Raw genomic sequence first — 12,391 nt, 5'->3', positions numbered from 1 at the left:
CTTCCTCCAGGTAGTGGGAAGACTTCAGGAGTTCTGTGGACCCCTGAAAGTAGGCATAATATCAGGCGTTCTGTGCTAGGGCATTTTCTGGCTAGAGGGAGCCTACTTCCCACCAGGGTCTAGAAGAGTGGGGAACTAGACCACTCTTTACCTATGGGGAGACCGAGGGTGGGAACAGGGAATGGCCTGCTCAGGAGCAGTGAATGGAACACTCAGAAATCAAATCCAGTCCGAAGGATTAATATTCAGCCAACTTACTATGTTGTAGTAAAGTCCAGCTTGGGGAAATCAATCCACCCAAGAGATGAAGCTAGAAATGAAACTTTGTTCTTTCACGATAAGAAGATTTCCCCAGAGTGCTTACCAGCATCCCTCCTAGCCTCCCCCCTTCACTGTCCTAAATACACAAAGGGCGCCTGATCAAACAGACCATGGATCGATAAGATTCATGGAGAATGAAGTTGGGGCTAATCCAAGCACCGGATCTTTTTTTCTGCTCAACTCATGTAATCCCCTATCGCCCCAAGAGGCAAGTGTTATTAGTCTCATTTAAAAAACAAAAAAAAAAAAAGAAAGAAAAAGAAAAAAAACCACTAAGGTGGTTAGCCTAAGGTCACACAACCAGTAAGTGGCAGAGTGGACTTCCTTTCTGCCTTCCAGGCCCACTGGGCTATTCCTCTTCTGAGGTGACCTGGAGGTTGGCAGGGATCCTGCTCTCCCAGGCCCAGAGTTTCAGGAATGTGACCCTGTGCTACAGCAACCTCTGGGCGTCAGGGTACGAGGGGCTGGGCCAGAGGTTGAACAAACAGAGCAGCAGAAAAAGCAGCTCCTCTTCTCTGGTTCCCTTCCTCCCTCTCCGTCCTTTCTCAGGCAGCAGAGCACAGAGCACAGAGCACAGAGCCCAGTACGCCAGGCTCACGGCTAGAAGCCCTGCCATGGCATCCCCAAGACCCCTTCTGATGCTGGCACTGCTGGCGTGGGTTGCTGTGGCTGACCAAGGTGCAGGAGGGTGTTGATGGCCAGTTGGGCCAATAGGGTGGGCAAGGGTGGACTGGGCAAGGGTGGTCTGGGTTTGGCTGTGCCAACTGACACTCCCTCCTCACAGAGTCATGCAAGGACCGCTGCACCGAGGGCTTCAATGCCAACAGGAAGTGTCAGTGTGACGAGCTCTGCTCTTACTACCAGAGCTGCTGTGCTGACTACATGGCTGAGTGCAAGCCTCAAGGTGCGTCCGGAATGGCTGGGTGAGTCTGGGGTGCTCTCTGCAGCTGGAGACTCACCACCCCCCACCCTGCTTGCAGTGACTCGCGGGGACGTGTTCATTCTGCCAGAAGATGACTACAGTATCTACACCTATGCCGAGGGGACCGCAGACAATGCCAGTGTCCATATGCAGGCAGAGCGGGTCAACCTCGGCTCTGACCTGCAAGCTGAATTTGAAATGACTCCCGAGGAGGCACCTGTTCGGAACCCTGAGGAAGAGGTCCCAGGACCAGGACAGGAGGCCCAGGAGCCCGAGACCACAGATCAAGGGATCTTAGAGTCCTCAGCAGAGGAGCTGTGCAGTGGGAAACCCTTTGATGCCTTCACTGACCTCAAGAATGGCTCCCTCTTTGCCTTCCGAGGTGACTCCAGGGGCAGTTCTTGAGGGTGGGGGTCTACCCAGGAACATCCCCTCCCTCACACAGCCTCCTCCACTCCAGGGCGGTACTGCTATGAGCTGGATGAAGAGGCAGTGAAGCCTGGGTATCCCAAGCTCATCCGAGACGTCTGGGGTATAGAGGGCCCCATTGATGCTGCCTTCACCCGCATCAACTGTCAGGGGAAGACCTATCTCTTTAAGGTGCCAGGCCCAGGGGCTGTGGGTCAGGGTCAAGGGTATCCAGGCAGTAGTTATGGCTTTTGTGCCCAGGACCAGAGTTGGCAAGAAATCTGAACACCAACCTGTGGTCCCTGGCTGGGGCTCTGTGAGGAAGGGGAGGCCCGAGGTTCCAGGTCCTGGGTGACCAGCCTAGAACTGAGACTGCTGCCTCGGATGGGGGACTCTGCCTCTGTGCAACCTCTTCGACTCCTTCCTCTTTCCCTACCCCTTAGGGTAGTCAGTACTGGCGCTTTGAGGATGGTGTCCTGGAGCCCGGTTACCCCCGCAACATCTCCAAAGGCTTCGAGGGCATTCCGGACAATGTGGACGCAGCCTTGGCCCTCCCGGCTCACAGCTACAGTGGACGAGAGCGGGTCTACTTCTTCAAGGGTACTCAGGGGGTGGAGGGGAGAGTGCGAAGGCCATGGAGCAGTCTCACTTTTCTTCTCATACTCCACTGGGGACAGGTTTAGGGGATGCCCCCACCCCTGCCACCTGCCTGCCACCTGCCAGGAGCCCCTAACTTCAACAGCCTCCGGGCCTTCCAGCCTTACGCATGCGCACTGCCTCCCCAGGGAAACAGTACTGGGAGTACGAGTTCCAGCAGCAGCCCAGTCGGGAGGAGTGTGAAGGCAGCTCCCTGTCAGCGGTGTTTGAACAGTTTGCCCTGCTGCAGCGGGACAGCTGGGAGGACATCTTTGAGTTTCTCTTCTGGGGCAGATCTCCTGGTATGGAGGGCAGGCAGGTCTTGTTTTCCCTTCAAGAGGGCTGGGATTCCCCGGGGTGGGAGAGGACTGGGCTGGCCAGAGGGGGCTGTGACTGTAGAGCTATTGATCAAAAGCTGTTTGCTCAGGCCAGACTTTGCATCTGTTTTCACCTTTGGGGGAAGGCTTGCCTCCATCTGACCCCACACCTTGGACTTTGCCTAGCACAGCCAAGGGCACAGCCGGCAGGGGGAGGGACTATGGCCGAGGCAAATGGGGAGGGATGTGGTGGAGGGAGGCCAGGGGAGAGAGCTGTGCCACTAGCTTGTTGCGTGTCCTTGGGCAACGCTAAAAGCCCTCCCCGGGTGGGGGCAGGGTCCAGGCTCTCAATGCTCCCATTAACCCCTTCCCTGCCACAGGTGGTGCCAGAGAGCCCGGGTTTATCAGCCGGGACTGGCCTGGTGTGCCCGAGCAAGTGGATGCGGCCATGGCCGGCAGGATCTACATCTCGGGCTCAGCTCCCCGCTCCTCCTTGCTCAAAACTGTTAAGACTAAGAGTCGCAGTCGCAGCCGCAGCCGCAGCCGTAAACGATACGGATCACGCCGTGGCCGCGGCCAGAACCCCCGCCGGAAGTCCCGTTCCACCTGGCTGTCCTTGTTCTCCAGTGAGGACAGTGACCTAGGAGACTACAACTATGACTATCCCAACAAAGACTTGCTTGTGCCTTCCAATTGCGAGCCCACCCAGAGTGTCTACTTCTTCTCAGGAGGTGGGAGCCCCTGCTGCCCCTTTGGCTGTTTCGCAGCGGTCCTCCCTGCTCTCTCTGGTTCCCATGAGCAGAACACAGCCCTTGAGCAGTGACCCAGAAAGCCAGGCCAGGAGTCCTTGGCTGAACTGTGATGTTCACTTATCCTTCCAGGAGACACCTTGGATCTTCTTTCTCAGGGCAGGAGTGGGTAGGGTCAGGCTGAGTCTAACACACTCTCTCCCAACCTCTCTTCCAGACAAGTACTACCGAGTCAACCTTCGCACTCGGCGCGTGGACACCGTGAGCCCTCCCTACCCACGTAACATCGCCCAGTACTGGTTGGGCTGCCAAGCCCCTGGTCAGTAGTAGGAGTCTGAGCCCCCACAGCTGGCCCTCTGCTGCTCCATCCTCCTACCTCCTCCTCCCAGCTCAATAAAGATCCCTTGGCTCTGAGTTTAAGACTACTGTCCTGACTGGGGTAGACAGGCAGGAGGCAGGGATCTGCCTGGGTAAAGGAGGGGAAGCTGGGCTGTCAGGATGGATTGCAGGACGTGGCAGAGAAAAGCTTCTCTGTGTCCAGCCCATGTTGGGCTCAGGCACTCTTTGTGAACCATAAAAGCTGTAGGCTGGGAAAGGCTCATGAGTGCCAGCCCTCTTCCTGAGCCAAGCAGGCCCCAATAAGCCACCAATGTCTATGCAGGAGCTTGAACTTCTCTGATAATGCCAGGAGTTACCAAGGGTCCCCTCTCAACCCTGAGCTTGCTTTACCGCTTGAAGCTGAATTCTAGGGTCTTGGAGGAGAGAAGGGGTGGAAGAGATGGGGTTCCAGAAGTTTTCTGGCCATCCGATGCCTGAAACATGGTTAGCTCAGACACCTGGGTCTCTAGGGAGTAGGTCACCATGGTCCCCTGAACCCACCCCTAGACGAGGCCTTCTTTAAGGATTCTGTCTTGGGTCTAGGGTGCAGGACACCGAGGTTAGGAGAGATAGAGAGGGCAGGGACTCAAAGGAAATGCAAATGTCTGTACTTCTCTTAGAAAGTGGCCCAGAAGATTTCCAAGGACGAGTACACTGTAAAAACAAACATCTTAAAACCCTTTAATTGTACCTGTAGAACCACCTCTGGTTTCAGGGTCCTGGAGTCTAGGAAGCCATCCATGCTTTTGAGGGCCCAGGAGGAAGGGTTAGATGCAGGCAAAGCCCTAAAGCAGAGCTGAGGGAGATCCGGTGGCAACAGCTGCTCCCCAGCCCTTCTGAGGGCGGGGTGGCTCCCGCTCATCTGCTGTCCCCTGTCATCCCCCACACCCTGTCCAGCCTTAGCAGCCTCCAGTTGTGGGACAGGACCTCACCCACTCTTCCCTGCAGGCAGCTGGCATCAGGGCTGAGTACTCTGGAGGGGCAGGTGGAGCCCTGGGAGCTCTGGAGGGAGGTATCGCTTTGGCTTCTCATAAGGAGTCCTGGAGAATCTTCATGTAGTACCAAGATTTCGGCTAGACTGCCTGAATTTGCAGTTCAAGGAGGGGGGCTGAGACCAGCTTCCTTTGTGAAGCCCTGAAGGAGCAAGGGACCTCAAATTTTTGCCCTACCCATATCCTGCCAAGCCCCAACACTGCACTTGGTCAGCCATCTTTCCTCCTGGACTTCTCTGCCTCTCTCAAGCTGGATGGTAAACCTCTCCCTTCCTGGAGGTGGGAGCATCCCTCCGAGCTGGATAAAACCCCAAATGGAGGAGTGCAGTGTAGGCACAGCCTTGGCATGGCCCTCTGGCTCCTCACTCTCTGTTGGCTCCGTGGCCAACCCTGTGGATGCATCTCTAACAGGTGATTTGGTGGGAAAATGTCGGTCGGGGAAGGATGTAGGGAGGGTGTGATGTGGGAAATTTGGGCAGGGGCACAGATGCTTCAGGGGTTGTTGGGGGCTTTGAGGTTGGCGGGAGCTCTTAAAGGGAGTGTGGCCTGACCCCCACCCCGGCCCACAGGCCATGCCAGTGGGTTGGGTCTGCACCGGAGAAGGCGGACCACATTCAGCAGAGGGCAGCTGCTGGAGCTGGAGCGGGTGTTTGCAGCACGGCCCTACCCTGACATTGGCACTCGTGAGCATCTGGCCCGGGTGACCTGCCTTCCCGAGGCCAAGATACAGGTGAGCTGCAACCCCCTCCCAGGGTGGGGGTACTCTCACACAGCCAGCTTCTGGCCTTGGCCCACAGCTACTTCTCCCTGGGTATCCTGCCTCTGGGTTCTGCTTGTCCTGTACTAGTGGGGAAGGGGTACTGGAGTCAGAAAAGACCCTTTCTTCTTCCCTTACCAGGTGTGGTTCCAGAATCGGCGGGCCAAGAGAATCAAGAACAGAAAGCCAGGAGGCCTAAGCCCTAGGCCTGAAACCCCCTATAGACCCCATTCTCTTCCAGATACCCCCCAGCAGCCCTGGGAGCCCCGAACACTAGGCCGGCTCCCACTCCCCAGCAGCACGCCTCGGTGCACCACAGGGTGTCGGCATGCCTGCTGTCCGGCTCCAGGCCTGGGGCCAGGGCAAGGCTGGGTGGGGGTTCAAGCTGCAGTTCCACTGGGGTCAGCTGGGGCTGCAGGGGCCCACCTTTCCTCAGAGCAAGGTACTCCCCAGACCTCACTGGGCAGCCTGTCTGACCTCATCTATGCCTCGGCCGTTGTGACCAACACGGACCACTCCTAATCTAGGTCCAGGACCCGCAACCCCCCACCTCTAGCTCCTGTAGCCCCCCTTCCCCTTAGGACCGAACACATCAGAAGTGGATCCCTGCACCCCTTCTTTCACACAAGGGTGCTCTCTTACAGAAAGGAAGTTTAGCTCAGGGATCTCTCCCTCCCGCTGTTGCAGGCCAGCCTAGATGTGAGTCCTACGGAGAGACTGCTACCCAGGACCCTGCACCTCCTGGGACATATGTCCATCGTCTTGGCAGGAAGTACCCTCAGAGGGATGAGGCTTGGGGCCATGTTCTCCAGTTCTCCTACCAGATCTGGTTCCCAGGGCTTCTCACCCAAGCCAGACACCTCCTCCCTGCAAGAGAACGGGCAGCTGCCTTTGACCTTCAGACCAGCAACTAACTGCTAAGTGAGTGAGGAGATGAGAGTGTGCTGATCCTAATTCTAGACTGTAAGGGACCAGCCCTTTCAAAGTTGAGGGTCTCTCCTGACCTTCTACCACCTGGACAAATTAAATCCAAACCATGGATCTGAAGATGAAGCGATATTCAAGTAATAAAGTAGAAATAGGAGCTTGGAGCTTATAGTGGTTTAATTTTCATCAAGATCAGGCTGGCTGCCCTCCCATCTGAGGTTGTGGAGACAACCTGCTGGATTTAGGATGGTGGGGGGGAGTGAAGGCAGCAGCAGGGTTTCGGTATCAGGTCATCTGTAATACCAACTCATCTCCAAATAAAACCCTGTCTCTGTACTTTAATCTGGATTGTTGTGTAATGAAAATGAACAGGGCAGGGACGGGCTGTTTGCTTTTGAAATTTATCTCCATCACCTAATCCCTAAATAGGCTGGGTGGGAGGTATTACTCAGGCTTCTGCTGGGATTAGTTAAGAGGGACAGTTAATTGAAGGGTTTAGGGCTCTTCAGACCCTGTGGCAGGGAACCTCTGCTGGCAACCCGGCTCCAGATCCCACTCCTTGGGGCCAATCCAGCTGCCTCAACTGCTGGGGCTGCTCTGCTTCAGAGAAAAAGCATGGAGTCTGCAATCAGATTCAAATCCTGACTTTGCTATGTAACCTTGCAACTCTTTCACAGTCTATGAGCCTGAAAGTGGGAATAATACCAGTCTCTTCCCCACTTTGGAAGTGAGAGCAATAATGTACGTGAAGGGTTCCACATGTCACACACGTGGAAGCTCTCAACACAACCCAGTTCCCTTCTGCTCGCAGTACAGCAGCCACGAGGAACTGGGGAGGCCCCACACTTCCTGTTCCTCCGGCCTCCTGCCAACACTCCCATTTCTCCCTGGGAAGCCCTGGACCCAGCCTGTACCAGAGACAGCCTGGTCCAGTGAGGCAGAGGAAGTGGCTGAGGGGAGACAGAATTCCATTTTCTATGATGAGAACAGGAGACCATCACCCGAGTCCTGTTTCCAACTGTGCCCCCGCAGACTGCAACTGCCTTGCACAGTGGCCATTTGCTTGGCGGGAACTAGGCCGGTTACCTCTCCATCCCCGGGAGCTAGCACAGGACTTGGCCCATAAAGGTTTCAGCAAGGGCTCAAGGTCACAGGAGCCTTTTGGCTTGTGGCCTTGGGGGTTGGGATTAGAGAAAGACCACATTCTAATGAAAAATGTGTGTGTGGAACGACCCCAGTCTCATCATGAGAAGGATGGGGATGCCCTGGCCCACGGAGTTCAGCACAGATAAGCAGCCAGAATTTCCACAAAGCTTTAAAAGTAATGTTTTAAAATTTATTTTAAGGTGGAGGGGGGGAGTAAAAGGTAGAAACATCAATTTGTTATTCTGCTTATTTATGTGCCCTGACCTGGGACTGAATCCCCAACCTAGGTATATGGGGATTATACTCTAAGCAACTGAGCTACCCAGCCAGGGCCTCCACAGAGCTTTTTAAACTTAAATTTAAAACACTGTAAAATGCTACCTGCATTTTTTTTTCTGTTTTCATTTCTGTCAACCAACAATAGAAATCCTAAGACTTCTCAACAAAGCGATGGCCTAAAACTCCCCCTGTCCTATAGAACACTGTCCTAAGAGGCTCAGACTTGCTCCGTATCCAGAAGAAACTGGCAAAACCACTGAGGAAATGTCTACTGAGCCAATTTCTAAGAACAGCAGAGCGCCTGGGGTGGGGGTGCAGGGGGGCCCATCAGAGCTCATGCAGTGAACAGATGAAAAAGGATGGAGTCCATCATTAGGAACAGACCCTGCACAGTTCTCAGTTATACAAATCTTTGGGCTTTTGCATTGTCACAGATTTGAAATATAAGTACAATACAATAAATATTTATTGGATAAATAATTGATGCTGATATTGTTTTCTAAGTGCCTTATACAGATTCTGTCATCACACCACAAATCTAAGTTCTGGAAATTTAATATCGCATGGAGACTTCAGGACCACCCAGGAGTCTCTGGTTCCATTTAACAGAGGGAGGACCACAGTGGGCCATTTCGATCTCTCTCTGCCTCAGTTCTGTCTTCTGGAAAAGGGGTCTAAGACACTTCCTTTTCCACATTCCAGGGTTGTTGGAAAGACCAAGAGCAACCGTGTAAAGCAATGAGTCAACTGTGAGTGCTTAATACTTTTTCACACTCACCCAAATGTGTTTACAAACCTGTATTAAACATCCTATGTTAGGTTCATGTATAAAAATGTATACATACTCATATGCATGTTTATTCATATTCATACATACAGTTAAATCTGAAAATTGTCCCTATGCCTCCCTTTACTAGTTAAGACAATCCACAGTAGGTTTACTCTCCCTACAAACACAAGTACAAGGGATTTTGTGATTACAAGCAGATACACTGTTTTGCCATCTAAATTTTTTTTTTTTTCCTTAGAAATTTTATTTATTTTTAGAGAAAGGGGAAAGGAGAAAGAAAAGAGAGATGGGAGGAGAGAAATATCAATTGGTTGGTTGCCTCTCACACGCCCCTAACCAGGAACCTGGACTGCAACCCAGGCATGTGCCCTGACTGGGAATTGAACCGGTGACCCTTTGGTTTACAGGCTGGCACTCAATCCACTGAACCACACCAGCTAGGGCCAAGATTGTTTTCATTTTTGGAGGCAGAGCAAAGGAGACAAGGTGGGAAGTTTAAAGAGGGCTGGTGGGTGGTAGAGACAGGCAGAAGCATATGGAAAACCTGAAAAAGGCCAGCAGAAGACGATGAAGATAGAAACTAAGATTACAAAAAGGCAGCTGCCTTACTTCCAATCCTGCCATCCTGTACCCCTCATTTTTCTCTTATTTGGTGTCCTATGATCAGTACTTCTTCCAGCATAACGTGGAGAAAGGAAATCCTTTTTGCTTTCTTGGAATTTTCAAAGCTAAGTTGTAGGTCAGCATCAAGAATGTGTGGAGCAAGGCTGACGACTGATTTGTGCACTTGGGCAAGTTCAGGCAGTGTGATCCGCTGCTGGGAAGGCCTGTGTTCTATTTACTCTGGATGGAAAACCCCAGCGCCGGCAGTGCCCTGAATGGGCTGGAGAAGGCAGAGAGGCAGCAAGAACCAGGAGGAGGTACTGACTGACCAGTTCTTTTCAGTTGTTGGCCAAGTCTCCTCTACTGACCCCCCTGGCAATTAACAGATGATGGGGCTCCCCACAGAAATAGTAGGTATCCTGGGGTTGGCCCTGACTAACCAGAGCCAAGTACAAAGAACTTGATGGATTGACCGAGAGTCAGTGATGGCCAGCTGGGAACTTGGAACCCCTCCACACCGTCTCCAGACTTTGATAATGAAGTACCAGTCATATCTCTCCCAACTCGCCTTCCATCACCCGCACCATGACGTACAGCTCAGCCAGACCCACCACAGAGGCGACGATCAATGCAGCCAGTACCCGCTGGGGAGGGAGAAGCAGGCTCAGGGGATGAAGGCCAGCCACCGGCTCTGCAGCCTCCAAAACCTCTGATGAGTTTGAAGGGGACCCCCACCCAGCCCGTAAGTTAAGCAGGGGAGGGAAGAAAAGATCTGGATTCTCTTGAGGTTACTATCTACCCCCAACACTACTGAAAAGCTCAAATGCCCCTCTTGTTCACTGCATAAATATTTGTTCCATACCTAATCTATGCAAGGCATGTTAACATACTTCCTCCCTTTCCCAATAACACCCCCATCTGGAACATCCTACCCGGACCACAGTGCCTACTCACCGAGGCCATTTCTGTGAAGACATACTGGCTTCCAAGGTAAGTGCAGACGAAGGCAGCTGCCACCGTGACAATGAAGTTGAAGATGGTGATGACCAGAGCCTTCACTGACCTCACTTTGGGGAAGAACCCAGGGAGGAAACCTTTGGGTCAGCATCCTCCAGGAGGCCCTCTTATCTCATGGCTGCCTCCCCATCCATTGGGTCTCCCTCAAACAGCAACCCTGAATAGCTCAGGCTCACCCCCAGAGCACTGGAGTGGGAGGAAATGATGTGACTGACCCTTCCCAGGGACATACTTCAGCACCCAACATTCTAGCATCTCACCTTCCTTGCCCAGGTCACTCAGAATCCCACCATGCCTTAAATCCTGGGAAAAAGCAAAAGCAAATGATTTCAGAATGGAAGTAGCTCAGAGGCAGCCCAGAGAGTGTCCATTTGTTGGTCTGGGCTCAGCCCGTTTTTATTTGCCCAAACATTAACTCTTTCTTCTCCATGGATTCTCTTGTCTGGGACCAGTTGGCTTCTTTTCTGGACCAAGATCAGGCATTTCAAAGAAGAGACACAGGCCTCCAGTACCCATCTACCTCTCGCTGCCCCAAGGAAGGAGCGTGGCGGAGAACGGTAGGGAGCCCTGTCAAAAGAAAAGCTCCAATGCTCATTTCCCACCTCTATAACTTTTAAGAATCAGTTACTATCTAAGCCCAGAGACTCAGAGAATGAGTTTGGAATTGCATTTGGTTTCTATGAAACACAAAACCTTTTTGGTCCCTGGATAGTATACAAACCATTCCATGTTGCTTCTTTCCTCTGTGCCTCTTCCCAGGGCAGTGCCCTGCTTTCCGCGGCTACCCAGTCCACGTGTTGAAGGGCAGGGCCTTACCTGACAGGTTACATTGCGGGTGATCTGCTTATACTCCTCATTGGCCAACTGTATCTTAATTTTCTCCAGACGGGCAACTAACTCTGGGTTCTAAGACAGAAAAATCAAATGAGAAGAATGACATTCCCAGCTTGGTTGAAAATATGTAACAATCATTGGTTTCAGGGGGCAAAGCACTGCTAAGGGGACCAGGAGGCCCATGTACCAGTCCTGCCTCCACTGCCTTGAAAACTCTTTTTTTAATGGATCTGTTTTCCAAGCTGCCAAACAAGGAGGACAACATCTGGTTCTCCCACCCACCCCAGCTCCCACAGATTTTAAATATAAGTTTTTTAACACAAAAGTTGACCCACATGTCTGGATGTATCACAGATAAGCTCAACTCAGCCAACATCCAATCTCACAAATATATCCCTTACATACCCTAGGAGGCTTCACCATCTCTGGGAGATAGATTTCACTGCCTTCTAGGAGCTCATGAAGGTACAGTGTGGAATCTGGGAAGAAAATATGTCCACAAACATAATGTTCACAGAACTGAGTTGGAAAGATTAAGATCAGAGAAGGGTCTAGTCTTTCTGTTCTTTTTACTAAAATAAAGCACAGCCATTCCTATACCAATTAATTCATCTGCAACCTTTTGGTGTATGGGACCACGCTCCAAACAACGGAGCCACCAGGCTTAGTTGGTTTCTCATGTGACTTAAAAGGAAGAAACTGACCCTGTGAGGTAGTACTGAGTTAGAACTTGGACTTCAAGGGTCAGGTGGGTCTACTTGGGCCTGGAAGTGGAGATTCTCAAGAAAGCAGAAACTGCACAAGTATATTTTGTAATCTAGGAGGAACTCCCATGAAGTTGTGAAGGGAGTAAATCTGTTCTAGGATTTCTGGGGTGACGCTTGGGTTGGCTCGATGACCATTCCGCGGTCATCAAAGGAGAGTGATGGATAAAGATGCTAGAGGTGGGGAAGAGACTTCAAGAGGGAACAGACTCTGGAGAAGAGGAGGCAACTCCACGCTGGAGAATGGGCCTCACCCCTTTCTCTCAGGTACTGGTGCAGATCCCGAATCAGGCGGAAGGAAACCAGGCGTGCGGGACCACTGGAGCGATCACCGCCCTTGCGCTTCTTCTCCAAAGCGGCTTCAAGCTCCGCCCGCAGCTTCTGGGGCAAGTGCTCTCGCTCCAGCTCCCCGCCAGGGGCCACAGCACGCACCAGCCGCTCTCCAGCGAGCAAGTAAGACGCCATTTCTAGCCCACTCTATGGTCAGGTGACTCTGAGGGGACTTCCGCCAGCCGTGCACCGGAAGAAACACGGAGCCAAAGGGGTGGGAG

The 12,391-nt window shown here is 52.5% G+C and overlaps 3 protein-coding genes across 6 annotated transcripts; 2 read left to right on the top strand and 1 right to left on the bottom strand.

Moving 5' to 3' along the window:
- The first annotated feature begins 832 nt into the window (after positions 1–832).
- On the top strand, positions 833–3,767 carry VTN (vitronectin). Its single transcript, XM_037162861.2, has 8 exons — positions 833–999; positions 1,106–1,225; positions 1,302–1,625; positions 1,704–1,843; positions 2,095–2,251; positions 2,437–2,589; positions 2,985–3,335; positions 3,571–3,767. Exons 1-8 carry the CDS (start codon positions 936–938, stop codon positions 3,678–3,680), a joined length of 1,419 nt encoding a protein of 472 aa, XP_037018756.2. The 5' UTR covers positions 833–935; the 3' UTR covers positions 3,681–3,767.
- An 88-nt stretch (positions 3,768–3,855) lies between these two features.
- Positions 3,856–7,514, top strand: SEBOX (SEBOX homeobox). 3 transcript variants are annotated; one of them, XM_053662753.1, is made up of 4 exons: positions 3,856–5,134; positions 5,293–5,453; positions 5,622–5,922; positions 6,168–7,514. In XM_053662753.1, the coding sequence occupies exons 1-4, from the start codon at positions 4,978–4,980 to the stop codon at positions 6,392–6,394; spliced, it is 846 nt and encodes a 281-aa protein (XP_053518728.1). In that variant the 5' UTR covers positions 3,856–4,977; the 3' UTR covers positions 6,395–7,514. The 3 variants fall into 3 exon arrangements, with proteins under 3 accessions (XP_053518728.1, XP_053518729.1, XP_037018757.2); XM_053662754.1 differs by lacking the exon at positions 5,622–5,922; XM_037162862.2 differs by having other exon boundaries at positions 5,622–7,514.
- A 221-nt stretch (positions 7,515–7,735) lies between these two features.
- On the bottom strand, positions 7,736–12,331 carry TMEM199 (transmembrane protein 199). Of its 2 annotated transcripts, none has more exons than XM_037162908.2 (6): positions 12,095–12,331; positions 11,482–11,555; positions 11,059–11,148; positions 10,503–10,545; positions 10,180–10,235; positions 7,736–9,869 (listed from the first exon to the last, which is right to left on the bottom strand). In XM_037162908.2, exons 1-6 carry the CDS (start codon positions 12,303–12,305, stop codon positions 9,774–9,776), a joined length of 570 nt encoding a protein of 189 aa, XP_037018803.1. In that variant the 5' UTR covers positions 12,306–12,331; the 3' UTR covers positions 7,736–9,773. The 2 variants fall into 2 exon arrangements, with proteins under 2 accessions (XP_037018803.1, XP_037018802.1); XM_037162907.2 differs by having other exon boundaries at positions 7,737–9,869; positions 10,180–10,292.
- Positions 12,332–12,391: the final 60 nt, after the last annotated feature.

Source organism: Artibeus jamaicensis, unplaced genomic scaffold (genome assembly GCF_021234435.1).
Source record: "Artibeus jamaicensis isolate MK-2021 breed Jamaican fruit bat unplaced genomic scaffold, CSHL_Jam_final contig_2790, whole genome shotgun sequence".
In the NCBI taxonomy this organism is placed as follows: domain Eukaryota; kingdom Metazoa; phylum Chordata; class Mammalia; order Chiroptera; family Phyllostomidae; genus Artibeus; species Artibeus jamaicensis.
Note: the sequence above shows the minus strand (reverse complement) of the source record. Positions and strands in the feature narration are given on the sequence as shown.

What these genes read in the sequence shown, in the direction of transcription:
- VTN (XM_037162861.2), top strand. Translation starts at nt 936, where the DNA reads ATGGCATCCCCAAGACCCCTTCTGATGCTGGCACTGCTGGCGTGGGTT. An exon ending in GGCTGAGTGCAAGCCTCAAG is followed by an intron (nt 1,226 to 1,301) that starts GTGCGTCCGGAA and finishes CCCTGCTTGCAG; the next exon opens with TGACTCGCGGGGACGTGTTC. An exon ending in CTTCTGGGGCAGATCTCCTG is followed by an intron (nt 2,590 to 2,984) that starts GTATGGAGGGCA and finishes TCCCTGCCACAG; the next exon opens with GTGGTGCCAGAGAGCCCGGG.
- SEBOX (XM_053662753.1), top strand. Translation starts at nt 4,978, where the DNA reads ATGGTAAACCTCTCCCTTCCTGGAGGTGGGAGCATCCCTCCGAGCTGG. An exon ending in TTCCCGAGGCCAAGATACAG is followed by an intron (nt 5,454 to 5,621) that starts GTGAGCTGCAAC and finishes TTCCCTTACCAG; the next exon opens with GTGTGGTTCCAGAATCGGCG. An exon ending in CCACCTTTCCTCAGAGCAAG is followed by an intron (nt 5,923 to 6,167) that starts GTACTCCCCAGA and finishes CCGCTGTTGCAG; the next exon opens with GCCAGCCTAGATGTGAGTCC.
- TMEM199 (XM_037162907.2), bottom strand. Translation starts at nt 12,305, where the DNA reads ATGGCGTCTTACTTGCTCGCTGGAGAGCGGCTGGTGCGTGCTGTGGCC. An exon ending in AGATGGTGAAGCCTCCTAGG is followed by an intron (nt 11,149 to 11,481) that starts GTATGTAAGGGA and finishes TTTCTGTCTTAG; the next exon opens with AACCCAGAGTTAGTTGCCCG. An exon ending in TCTTCACAGAAATGGCCTCG is followed by an intron (nt 9,870 to 10,179) that starts GTGAGTAGGCAC and finishes CTCCCTCCCCAG; the next exon opens with CGGGTACTGGCTGCATTGAT.